This window comes from Phacochoerus africanus, chromosome 5, assembly GCF_016906955.1.
Source record: "Phacochoerus africanus isolate WHEZ1 chromosome 5, ROS_Pafr_v1, whole genome shotgun sequence".
Classification (NCBI taxonomy): domain Eukaryota; kingdom Metazoa; phylum Chordata; class Mammalia; order Artiodactyla; family Suidae; genus Phacochoerus; species Phacochoerus africanus.
In genome coordinates, this window is record NC_062548.1 from 64,372,309 (window position 1) to 64,386,111 (window position 13,803).

Genomic DNA, 13,803 nt, shown 5'->3' on the forward strand with positions numbered 1-13,803 from the left:
GCTGCAGTTGTGCAGCTAGCATGGCTAGAGAAATACACACACAGCCCCGCTGACTGGCCTCATTTTAAATTTATGACAACCAGTTCAAGCGGGTTCTTAGTGTGGTCCAATAATGTTTCTACCTTGTCTCATATGTCACTCTTGTATCATCCTGAGTATTTCATACCCTGTATTACTTTTTCAGACTGCTAATACTTCCTCTTTCCTCTTCCTTCTCAGTTCATGACCTTGCTTCTCATACCACTAGAAAAACCGGAAGCAATGAAAATGGAACTTCAGTGAGCTTTCTCCCACATCTTCCCCTCTACCTGTATCTCTGGGCACACATGCTGGGGTGAGCTGTGTATGCTCCCTGCCCAGCCCAGCCCCTTCACTGGTGACTTGAGCCTATTCTTTCTTGCCTATTCAGTGACAGTGGTCCAACAATGTCTAACTCCATCTGATGTACCATCATTATAATTCTCTTTTCCGAATCATTTCCATTAGCACACATGTGTATTGTTTGTGTATTCCACTTAAAAAGAATTTTCTCTGGAGCGCACACACTACTTCAGCTATTACCCATCTCTCAGGCGTTCCTTTGGGGAAAAACTCCTTGAAAGAGTTGTCTGTGATTCCTCTCCCTTCTTCCCTTCCTCTCTCTTGAACCTTCTCCCCCATCACTCTACAGCAACAGTTCTTGTCAAGATCACAGGTACTCTCTACATTGGTAAATTTAATAGTCACCTCTTCTTTATAAATTCTATTTTGCCTTTGTTCAAGGATTGTCATTGTCATCCCTTGCATGGGAATAAATTCCTAGTCGGCTTTGAAGCTAATGTAAGTACCCTTGAGTTATTATTAGACAATTTATTACCCCTTTAAAATCAAGCAAGTTCAGGCATACATCTGGAAAAAATAAAAACTCTAATTAAAAAAGATACATGCACCCCATTGTTCTCAGCAGCACCACTGACTATAGCCAAGACATGGAAGCAATATAAATATCCAATGACAGATGAATGGATAAGAAGATGTGGTACATCTATAAATGGAATATTACTCATCCATAAAAAGAATGAAATAATGCCATTTGCAGAAATATGGATGGACTAGAGATTATCATACTAAGTGAAATAAGTCAGAGAAAGACAAACAGCATATGGTAACACTTATATGTGGAATCTTAAGAAATGATACAGATGAAATTATTTACAATATAGAAATAGACACACAGACATAGAAAATAAATGTATGGTTATCAAAGGAGAAAGGCAGTGAAGGGGAGGGATAAATCAGGAATTTGGGATTTACAGATATTCACTACTATATAAACAATGAGGACTCACTGTATAGCACAGGGAACTAAACTCAATATCTTGTAATAGCCTATAATGGAAAAGAATCTGAAAAAGAATATATATATATATACTTTATATAAATATATTCTGAATATATATAACTTTGCTATACACCTGAAACATAAACCAACTATTCTTCAGTAAAAAAAATCAAGCGAGTCCAACTTCTCAAAGAGATATCCTATGATGTCACTGACCTGGACAAACCAATCAATGGTGCAGCAGTTCACAAGGGATGGAAACATCCTGCATCGGGACCGAAAGGCCTCCCCAACGGGGCTCATGCAGAGAACAATGTGCAGCTTCTGACGGACTCTACTGATAAAGTACTGAAACACCTGACAGAAAGAAAGATTATTTCCAATTAAAACAAGGGTGAAGAACAATGAAAATAAGTGTTGGCCAATGCATCTGACTCTACAATATGTGAGCATACTAGATGTGTCCCATTCCATCCTCTCTCTCATTCAGCCTTGAAAGAGTAAATGATATTTTGCAGACTTCATTGCAACTAGGGTTTGGGATATGATACAGCTCCTCTTCCTCAGTGGATTTAAAGAGACCCATTGAATAAAGTGCAGAGAGGTAATCATACAACGTTTTGCTTTGGGGTAGAAGACCATTGTGGGAAAGAGGGCGCAGGGCACTATTTTCACAGGTGCAGAACCTGACAGAAGTGGCATGGACCTGGAGCCCCTATCTCTGGATCTGGCTCCTTACTTCAGCTGCTCCCAGCACACTGGGGAACATGTGGCTTTGGAGCTGGCAGCTGAAGCAGTGATAGGGCTGACTGGTTCAGCAGCTTCCTGGCTTAGCGGGAATGGTGGTAGTAGAGGCGGCAGTGTCCTTCACTGTTAACTTCTATACTATCATTTCATATTCATTCCAAGGAATTCATCCTGGAATTACTTTTTTGGCTTTCCCAATGGTTCTGTGTCCTTTGAATAAAGCCATTTCTGCTTACGTTAGCTGAAGGAGACATAGCTCTCTGTAGCTATAAGCCCTGACCTAGCAGTGGAGGGAATGTCCCATGAAAGGACACAGAAGAGAAGACAAAAAAGTTAGAAAAGGTGCAGAAAGGGAAAGGCCTAGAGTAGACATAGAGCAGTTTATAGAACCTAGCACAGTATTGGAAAAATGGAAGTGGACAGAAGCTATGGGGTGTATGTATGTGTGAGAAAGAGAACAAGAAAGGGAGGGAGAGAGGGAGAGACAGAAAGAGGAGTGAGAATGCATTAAATACACTTGCTGGTAGGAAAGGGAGTCTAAAGTTCTGGACTTCTCAGGCAGGGTACTGGGGGTGTGTGAAATAAATTTGTGTTTAAGGATAAGAGTTTGGATGGACTATAACCTCTGTGGGGTAGTAGGGTTTCTGTATTCTGCTTTCCATAATCTTTTCTGGAAGTCTGATGAACCAATGCTTTAAAGGTAGGAAATAAAATATGTAGAATTACAAAAGAATCAAATTGTACTGAAAAATTCTATCCACGGACTCCTTATGGGGGTTTGTGGACCACTGGAAAAAGACTAAGACAACTTTTTGTTTCCCAAAGCCATATATTAACATTCTGTCATGTCCTACCTCATCTCTATTCCCCTCAGAAATTCCTACTTCTTTTGCTCTTGGTCTGGTGGCTGCTAAAACCTGCTCCAGTTCATCCTTTTCAAATAAATTAGGCACTTCACCTGAATTCAGGATGTTATTTATATCTTCTAGGAACTCTTCCACTACAATCTGTAGAAGAAAGAAGAGTCATCATTGTTAGCTCATTCAACCATTTAATATTTATTGCATGTAAGTTATAAAGCAAATATATGATATAAAATTCACATTGAGTTCATTTTATCTTTATGAGAAGATAACTTTGGGGGAGTGGCCAAAATGTTAAAGCAGGATGACCCTAAGCTTACCTGTTCTCACGGCACACCAAAGTTACAACTACCTATAAAGCAACTATCAATGAGAATGATCTACTTAATACATAGAAATAAAAACAGAGAATTAGGCAAAAGGAGGCAACAGTGGAGCATGCTACAAACAAAGGAACAAGATGAAATCCTAGAGGAACTAAACAAAGTGAAGATAACTAACCTACCCAGTAAAGAGTTAAAGGTAATGATTATAAAGGTGGTTGTTGTGAACTAGAGAGAAAAATGGATGAACACATTGAGAAGTTTAACAAAGAGAAAATATAAAGAAGAACTAAACAGAACTTAAGAACACAATAACTTGGAGTTCCCATCGTGGCTCAGTGGTTAACAAATCCGACTAGGAACCATGAAGTTGAGGGTTAAATCCCTGGCCTTGCTCAGTGGGTTAAGGATCCCACGTTGCCATGAGCTGTGGTGTATGTTGCAGATGTGGCTCAGATCCCAAATTGCTGTGGCTCTGGTGTAGGCCAGCAGCTACAGCTCCAATTGGACCCCTAGCCTGGGAACCTCCATATGCTGTGGGTGTGGCCCTAGAGACAAAAAGACAAAAAGACCAAAAAAAAAAAAAAACCTACAATAACTGAGAAAATATACTGGAAGGAATCAAGAGTAGATTAGATTATGTGGAGGAATGGGTCAGTGAACTGGAAGACAGAGTAGTGGAAATCATTTAAGCTGAGCAGAAAAAAAGAAAAAATAAATAAAAATAAGGATAGGCTAAGAGATTTCCCAGACAATATTAAGCATACTAACATTTACATTATAGGGTTCCATGAGGAGAAGAGAGAGAGAAAGAGGCAGAGAATTTATTTGAAGAAATAATAGGTGAAAATTGCCCTAACCTGGAAAACAAAATAGACATCCACATGTAGGATGCACAGAATGTTCCAGACAGGATCAACCCAAAGAGATGCACACTAAGACATGTTGTAATTAAAATGGCAAAAAAAATTTTTTTTTCTTTTTAGGGCCTCACCCACCGCATATGGAGGTTCCCAGGCTAGGGGTCCACTCAGAGCTATAGCTGCTGGCCTAGGTCACAGCCACAGCAACATCAGATCCAACCCACATCTGTGACCTACACCACAGCTCACGGCAATGCCAGATCCTTAACCCACTGAGTTAGGCCAGGGATCAAACCTGCAACCTCATGGTTCCTAGTCTGATTTGTTTCCACTGTGCTGTGACGGGAACTCCCTAATATGGCAAAAATTAAAGAGAGAATCTGAAAGGCTGTAAGAGAAAAGCAATTGATTATACACAAAGGAACTTACATAAGACCCTAAGCTGACTTTTAAGCAGAACCTTTGCAGGCCAGAGGGGAGTAGCATGATATATTCAAAGTGATAAAAGGAGAAATCCTACAACCAAGAATACTCTACCTGGGAAGTCAATCATTCATCTTGAAGAAGAGATTAAGAAGTTTAATAGATAAGCAAAAACCCAAAGAATTCAGCACCACTAAACTGACTTTCTAAGAAATGTTAAAGGGACTTCTCTAAGTGGAAAAGAAAAGACTACAGATAGAAACATGAAAATTATGAAAGAAGAAATCTCATCAATAAAAGCAAGTATACAGTAAAGGTAGTAGACCAACCACTTATAAAAGCTAATAGGAAGGTTAAAACACAAAAGCAGTAAAGTTATCTATATATACCATCAGTAGTTAATGGATAACAAAACAAAAATATTTAGAATATAATGTAAAAAACATTAAGTGTGGTGGTGGGGGGTAAAAATGCAGAGTTATCTGTGTTGACACTTAAGACATCATCAACTTAAAATAATCATTATATATAATGATATATAGTGATGCTGTTACATATAAACCTCAAGATAATTACAAACCAAAATCCATAACAGAAATAAACACACGAAGAGAAAGGAATCTAAATATAATACTAAAGATAGTCATCATCACCAAGGAAGAGAACAAAAAAAGGAGAAACAAAGAAAAAAGAACTACGAAACAACCAGAAAACAATAAAATGGCAATAAGTACATATCTACCAATAATTATTTTAAATGTAAATGGACTATATGTTCCATTCAAAAGACATAGAGTGGCTTAATGAATAAAAAAATGACCCACATATATGCTGCCTACAAGAGACTCATTTCAAATCTAAAGACACATATAGACTGAAAGAAAGTAAAGGGAGGGAAAAAAGTACTCCATCCAAAAGGAAACTAAAAGAAACCTGGGATAGCAATCCTTATATCATACAAAATGGCCTTTAAGACAAAGAATGTAGTAAAAGACAAAGAACGAAATTATATAATGATCAAGGGATCAATTATCCAACGAGAAGATATAATTGTAAATATACATGTAAATTAAGTATATATACATAATTGTAAATATACACCATGTTTGGTGGTCCAACATAGCATCACCAAAATACATAAAGCAACAGATATAAAAGGAGCATTTTTCACAGAAGTGACTTGGTTCTGCCCAAGCAAGCCTAGAGGATGGGCTTTGTGAAAGGGAGAAACTGACAATAACACAATAATGGTAGGGGCTCTGTGATTGCCTGGGTTCTCTGGTCAGGCTTCCTAGACCTTTGGGACTGGGTACTATACTTAGCAGTAGATGGGGCTATGAATCAGCTTCCTTGCCCTGGAAGAGTGGAAGCATTGGCTCTAAGTCCAACAAGGTTGTTTGTGGTCTTGACTCAAGCCAGCACTGATTCCATGTTCCCTGGGTGAACAGGACACTGACTTTGCTCTGTGGACAATCTTCTCTGCCTGCCAGACTCTCCTTGTGAGCATCGCTGGGCTAGCAAGCTTTCCAGGTGTTCTAGCCATGCTTCCTGGAGGGGTAGAGTGGGGCTGGAAAGTACACTCATCACTGGACACTGCTGAACTAGCTCCCCTGCTAGGGTGGAGTAGGAAGGCTGGTTCCAAACATCTTCCTAGGTGTTTGTGGTCAGGCTTTCTGCTCACAGGGGCTGGGAACTATACCAGGATAGTATAGTAGGATTATGAATTAGTTGCCCTGCCTGAGAGGAGTGTGGAGCTGGCCCCAAGGCTGGAAAGACTCTTTGTGGTTTGGAGTCAAGCTGATCTGCACCCCAAGTTCCCTGGCTGAACAGTGCCACTGGCTTTACTTTGCGGATGATCTACTCTTTCATGCTCTCCACTTGAGTGCTGGTGGGCTACACAGCTTTCCAGGTATTCTGCTTGGGCTTTCTGGCTGAGTGGAGCCAGGAGCTACACTCGGCAGTGACCAGGGTATGACTCAGCTCCCCTGCCTGGGTAGGTGGAGTCTCTAGGCTCCAAGGCTGGCAAGACTTTTCATTTGAGAATCTTAAATCAGGCAGAGTTGGCCCCCTGCTGAGTTCTCTGGTCCTACTGCACCACTGCCATGGCTCTGCTGAGGAGCAAAGCTCCAGGCTGGGACCACTACTTGGATGCTGCAGGTCTGTCATGATCTGAGTGCCGGCTCTTACATTCTCATGCCTTCTCTGTCACAATCAAATTCCCACAAGTCAAGTGCTATAGATTCTCCCACCATTGTGATGTGAGACTGGAGTAAAACTTCCATGATGTGACCTACAACACTGAGGGAGCTAGATGTCCACCCTGGGTTCTATCTTCCCGCTGGAGGAACTGTAGGCTCAGGGAGATTCTTCACGTGGTGCTGCATGACCTGGGGGAGGGCGGTGTGGTCAGGGTGCAACTGCTCTTACACTTCTAATGAGGTCCTTCTTGGTCTCTGTGGTGCAGGGGTGTGCATCAGCTCCACCCCCATGTTCTAGGATTTTCTCACTGTCTTGTTCATGCATAGCTGTTATTGTTCTCATGAAGTCCAGACTGACCTGTATGTCCATCTTGGTGATGTCACTCACCAACATTTTCTTCATGCATTATTTTTCTGAGATCATAAAATTGTTTATGTTCTCCTGCAGCTCTCTGATCATCTTTGGAACAATTATTTTGAATTCATTGTGGGGCAATTTGTGGATCTTTGTTTCTCTGAGGCCAGTTATGGAGGTTGACTGTACTTCTTTGGTGCAGTCACGTTTTTTTGATTCTTCGTGATTCCAGTTGACTTAGGTAGGTGCCTGTGCAGTTGAAGAAGCAATCACTCTGCCAGGCTTCATGGGCTGACTTTGGTAAGGGAAGACTTTCACCTGTGGACATGGGCATGCTGGATCACACTGTGACCCCAGATCCAATGGTGCAAGGCAACAAATATAGGGGCATGTGCTGTGGGGAGGTTATGTCTCTTCAGCTCAGGTGACGGGGGTCCATGGTATTGACAACTATGTGCACCCTGGTAAGCACTGCAGGGGGTCCACAGTGGCTACAGGGGGTATTGGTGTCTTCAGCAGCACCTCCAAGTGCAGCCGCCAGAGTCAAGGCAAGCAGTGGAGGGGGCCAGGACTGGTAGTAGCTATACACTCAGCTGCTCATCCTTTCTCATTTATGAAAAATATTTACATACTCAGATACAAGCTCTCTGTGTGTCACAGATGTTAAAAATATTTTTCCCATTTTATGGTCATACTTATATGATCATGCTTATAGTGTTTTCAAAATTAAAATAAAGCTTAAAATATTTTACACATCAGATCAATCACTTTTTTATTTGGCTGATTTTTATAAGCCTTTATTTTCCCTAAATGTTAAAATACCCAAGTGTAATCAATGTAGAAAATCCTGTTTTAGAATAAATTCAAGATCAGTTAAATCAGTTGGTGTAGACAGAGATGTAATCCTATTTTAATTTTAAAGTTAATGTAACCAAAACATGGCCATTATTTTCTCCTCTTCTTGAGTAAAGCATATTTCCCTAATTGATTTCACTTAGGGACTTACTTTTCTTTTTCTGTCCACACCCATGGCATGCAGAAGTTTCCGGGTCAGGAATCGAACCCACGCCACAGCAGCAATCTGAGCCACAGCAATGACAACACCAGATCCTTAACCTGCTGAGCCAGGGACTGACTTTCTTATATTTACCTTTAAGGAAATAGTTTATCACCGTCTGCTCTGTCTTCCCCGTCCAAGAAAAGTTAAGTCCTTTCTCACCCTTTTAAACTCTGATCACATTTACTTATTAGAATTTTAAGGGGGAAAATAATAGTTGGTAAAAGAAGTACAAATATACCATGAAAATCATTTACCCCATCCAAGAACTCTGTTATCAGAGGGAAAAGTCCCTAAACTACATTCTACAAACCATTCGAAGCACACACGTGATTGTACTTAATACTTGTCCTTTTCCTATTCTTGCTCTTTGCCTATTTAAATTTGTACCTGGGTGTCTGTGAAGAGGAAAACCATATTCCTGTCTTCTACACCCGCCAGTCTGTACAGCTTCCTCAAGTCTTCATGAAAACTGTCATAATTATATCCCCGGCTCAGCTCAATCTGCAAACATCTGTAACCACAGATGTGAGCTGCGAGTCTTGTAAGAGACTGCTTTCCTGTGCCTCCCACTCCAACGAGGAGGGCGTTGCCTCTTTCTTGACGAATCATGCGGGCAATCCTGTGGGCAACAGAGCAGGGAGAGGGTTATTTCAAGTATCCAGATGTGGCCTCTGTTCAGAGGGCCTGCCCTGGTGTGGAAGGTTGGTGGCTGCTGGAGGGTCACCCCTGAGCCAGAGGCCACAGGAAAGACCATGTTATGTGTGAGGCTCACGGTGGGGAGAAAAGCTGCTGGTTGCCTTATACTCACCTCTCCCCCATTTCCTGTAGGCCATTGGTCTTGGTCATGTAGATTTAATAAAGTAAAATCTCTTCTCCCTTTTTCCAAAGGGATTGAAAGGATTGTGAGGGATTTTGTCAGGAACCCTGGCTGATCTAGGCCACTGCTTATCTTAATCATTATGTTGGCAAACAAGTTTTCATTTCTACAGATGAGCAAGTGGAAAAGTCACCGAACAGAGGAAAAGAGGAGAGGTCAAGAGGAATAACCTAAAATGCATTTACTCTATGAACAAAATTTTGGACAATTTTTGATTCATGTTAACAATAAGAATTTTTTCAAAAAAAATTTGCAATCATGATACTAGAGTGAGTGCTCAGAAAAGGGGGAAAAATCCAAGTTTAGGAAAAACTGATTAGAGATGGAAAATCTAACTACTAAATTGAAAACTTCAGAGGAAAACGGGCCTCACAAACGGGATACTGGAAAAACTGAGCAGGTGACATAGAAGACGAACTCAAGGAATTTACCCAGTACTCATAGAAAAAAAAAGATGATGATACTAAAATGAGAAGAGAGAAAATGGAAGAGAAGGAGGACAAATCTAGAAGAAACAAATGGGATCCCAGAGACTACATGATCAGACCTGTGGGAGACACCAGAGGGGATAGAACTGAAATAATAGAAGAAACCCCCAGAGCTGAGCCCACACATTAAAGGAAGTCACTGAGGATTGGAGGAATGTCAAAGAAGAAAAGCAAAACACTAACTGTTTTCCAGGAGATATGTAAGCCTAAGGTAAAATATATGTGTGCAGTGTAGGTGATATATGGGTGCATACATATGTGAATCAATAAGTGAAACAGGAGTTCCCATTGTGGCTCAGTGGGTTAAGGACCTGATGTTGTTTCTGTGAGGATGCTGTTTCATCCCTGGCCTCACTCAGTGGGTTAAGGATCCAGTGTTGTTGCAAGCTTTGGTAGAGGCCTCAGCTGCAGCTTCGATTTGACTCCTAGTCTGGGAACTTCCATATGCGTAAGGTGCAGCCATTAAAAAAAGTAAGAGATCTATATTTCAGACATAACTGAAAATTTGTGAGCATCTAAAAAGTAGATATAATAGTTTACTCCCAAAGGGACAAGTAATTTTAGACTGTCCTCAGGCATCTCTTTTATAAGATGACATTCCGCAATGTTTACAGAAGGAAAACTACCATGTCATTTCCCAGAGAGCAAACCACTTGCAAACCCTTCCTAAAAGATTCCTTGAAGGTATATAGAGGGATATGAAAAAAATTTAAAAACTCAATAAAGGGGAATGGATGTAGGTACAAAAGTGAACAGTCTGTATGAGGGTCAAGTCTGTGTACTGTTGTTAAGATAAAAAGGTAACAGTAATGTGAATATGTTCTCCTTAAAAAGAAGAAGCAAATGTTAAAAAATTCTTTTAAAGAAATTATCATCTAGGGAGCTTCCTTGTCACTGCTATGGTTCTGATCACAACTGTGGAACTGGTTCGATCTCTGGCTCAGGAACTTCTGCATGCCGCAGGTGGGGCAAAAAAAAAAAAAAAGAAATTATCATCTAAATTCTCAGATTGGATCATGAGAAACTAATAAATCATGGGAGAAATGTAAAAGCAGGTTTATTTTCTTTCAGTCTCTCTTTTTTTTATAGGAAAATATTTTCTATTTTTAATTCACTATGCTGATATTTGGAAAAAAATAAGACATATTTTTAAAGGATAATGGCTTTATTATTATTTTTAGTTATGAAAGTAATATATAGTCATTGTAACTGATTAGAAAAAAAAAAAAAACTACTGCTAACCCTTTACCACTTGTAAGATCCATCACAAGGGCCTGGGTGCTACACTGTTCTCTATGGGAACAGTACATAGCACATAGTAGGTGCTTCATAAATTAATTGATGTCTGTTGACTTGTATGTATGTATTTACATAAATGGAATTAAACTCTACACCACATTTTTTTTTGTGATTGTTTTGCTAAATAATGCCATATGGACATTCTCATGCTAGTAAATACAGAAATAGATATACTATATTTAACCAGTTTCCTAGTGATGAACATTTAGTACTTTTCATGGTTTTGTTATCACATTAACAATATTAAAAAACAAACCTTGGAGTTCCCATGGTGGCTCAGTGGTAACAAAACCAACTAGTATCCATGAGGATGCAGGTTAGATCCCTGGCCTTATTCAGTGGGTTAATGATCCGGCATTGACATATGTTGCAGACACAGCTCGGATCCTGTGTTGCTGTGGCTGTGGTGTAGGCTGGCAGCTACAGCTCTGATTTGACCCCTATCCTGGGAACTTCCATATGCCATGGGTGCAGCCCTAAAAAGGCAAAAACAAACAAACAAACCCACGAACCTTAAAGCTAGCTGTAAACAGAATCCTTTCAGATCATGAGAGAGAAACCATGAAATAAAAAAGAGGTTGCATTAAAATAAGTTAGAAAAGAAGTTAGGATGGCATCATCGTGGCTGTTAAAGCCATGATATATGCTTATAAATATATTTGAAAGCACTGCACAACTTGAACAATGGTTGTCTCTGGATGAGGAGGTGGAATTATGAATGTTTTTCTACATTTTCTGTAATGAATGTATTTAGTATATAATTAGAAATAATAATCAGTTTTTTTTTAAAAGGAAAACAAAACAGATGTATTTCTACTTTGCAGGAAATATAAAGATGCCTTCCTTATGCAATGGCTCTATCATTAAAAACGATCTGGGTAATATGAATTTTTATTTATTTTTTTATTTTTTTTATTTTTTTGTTTTTTTGCATCTGAGAAGTAATTATTTTATTACTGTGAACCTCAGCATCAGCATTCTCTACAGAAAAGAAAATCAAAATATCAAAATCTAATAGATAGTAACAGATGCCAGTGAGTGGAACACTTTTTTCTTTTTTTTAAGGGCTGCACCCACAGCATATGGAAGTTCCCAGGCTAGGGGTTGAATCAGAGCTAGGCAGGTGGCTGGCCGACACCATAGCCACAGGAACGCCAGATCTGAGGAGTCTGCAAACTACACCACAGCTCATAGCAATGACTCATCCCCAACTCACTGATTGAGGCCAGGGATTGAATCTGAATCCTCATAGATACTAGCTGGGTTCATTTCTTTTTCTTTTCTTTTTTTTTATAATTTTTTTTTATTTTCCCACTGTACAGCAAGGGGGTCAGGTTATCCTTACATGTATACATTACAATTACATTTTTCCCCCACCCTTTCTTCTGTTGCAACATGAGTATCTAGACAAAGTTCTCAATGCTAAAAATATGGAATGCTTCACGAATTTGCGTGTCATCCTTGCGCAGGGGCCATGCTAACCTTCTCTGCATCGTTCCAATTTTAGTATATGTGCTGCCGAAGCGAGCACGAATTTTTATAAGTAAAATTACATTATGAAAAAGGAGACAAACATGGCATTTCTCATTCTAACTATCTCTGGAATTGAGTACACTTTCACCAAATCATCTATTATTGAAGCAACCAACTTCCAGAGGCCTTAAAAACTGTTACAGCAACTTAGAATAGATTTACAAGGAGATCCTGCTGAGTAGCATTGAGAACTTTGTCTAGATACTCATGTTGCAACAGAACAAAGGGTGGGAAAAAAAATGTAATTGTAATGTATACATGTAAGGATAACTTGATCCTCTTGCTGTACAGTAGGAAAAGAAAAAAAAAAACTGTGTTACAGAAGAATTGTGAAATGGTTTTTACGTGCCATCGTCTTTGGTGGCAGGGGACAGGTGCCGTGTTGTGTGATTTTAGAACAGGGAGCTTGCTCCTCTGGGACAAAGCACAGTCTCCTAGGTCACTATTCAGGATCTTTCAAAATAAGTATCAAACTTTCAGATTTGTCCTCTGCAGCTTCACACCCTCTCCTGTCCCTTTGGCGAGTTTTGCTGTTTCACTGCCCTGACTGCCTTGAAAACACTGTTTTGTTAGCAAACAGTGGCCCCGGGGCCAAAATCTACCCACAGACTGATTTTTTTTGTTTTTTTGTTTTGTTTTGTTTTGTTTTTTGTTTTTTAGGGCTGCAACCATGGCATATGGAGGTTCCCAGGCTAGGGGTCAAATCAGAGCAGTAGCTGCCGGCCTACACCACAGCCACAGCAATGCTGGATCCTTAACCCACTGAGCAAGGCCAGGGATCAAACCCACCACCTTGTGGTTACTAGTCAGATTCATTTCCACTGTGCCATATAGGAACTCCACCACAGACCGATTTTAAAAAAATTCTTATGGCCTATGAGCTAAGAATGATTTTTAGGAGTTCCCGTCGTGGTGCAGTGGTTAACGAATCCGACTTGGAACCATGAGGTTGCGGGTTCGGTCCCCACCCTTGCTCAGTGGGTTAATGATCCAGCGTTGCCGTGAGTTGTAGGTGTAGGTTGCAGACGCGGCTCGGATCCCGCGTTGCTGTGGCTCTGGCGTAGGCTGGCAGCTACAGCTCTGATTCGACCCCTAGCCTGGGAACCTCCATATGCCGCAGGAGTGGCCCAAAGAAATAGCAAAAAGACAAAAAAAAAAAAAGATTTTTAGATTTTTAAATGGTTGACCAAAAAAAAAAAAAAGAAGAGTAAGATTTTAAATCTGAAAATCACATGATACTCCAATGTTAGTGTCCAAAGATAAAATTTCATTGGCTCAATAGCTGCAGAAAAAGCATTTGACAAAGTCCAACATCCATTCATGATCAAAACTCTTGCCAAAGTGGGTATAGAGGGAACATTTCTGAACACGATCAAAGCCATTTATGGCAAACCCACAGCAAATATAATACTTAATGGAGAAAAACTGAAAGTCCTCTCACTCAAATCTGGAA

At 40.0% G+C, this 13,803-nt stretch overlaps 1 protein-coding gene and 1 non-coding gene across 2 annotated transcripts in view; both read right to left on the reverse strand.

Annotated features, from left to right (window-relative positions):
* The window catches only part of DNAH6 (dynein axonemal heavy chain 6), a 258,349-nt gene that overhangs the window by 98,172 nt on the left and 146,374 nt on the right, over nucleotides 1-13,803 (reverse strand). Inside the window, exons 46-48 of the mRNA XM_047781653.1 lie at nucleotides 8,541-8,772; nucleotides 2,923-3,075; nucleotides 1,538-1,678 (exon numbers count right to left, since the gene is read on the reverse strand). Of these exons, the coding sequence (XP_047637609.1) occupies nucleotides 1,538-1,678; nucleotides 2,923-3,075; nucleotides 8,541-8,772 (526 nt within the window). The remainder of the gene's footprint in view (nucleotides 1-1,537; nucleotides 1,679-2,922; nucleotides 3,076-8,540; nucleotides 8,773-13,803) is intronic.
* On the reverse strand, nucleotides 12,242-12,348 carry LOC125128578 (U6 spliceosomal RNA). Its single transcript, XR_007135277.1, has one exon. It is a non-coding gene; the product is annotated as a U6 spliceosomal RNA (small nuclear RNA).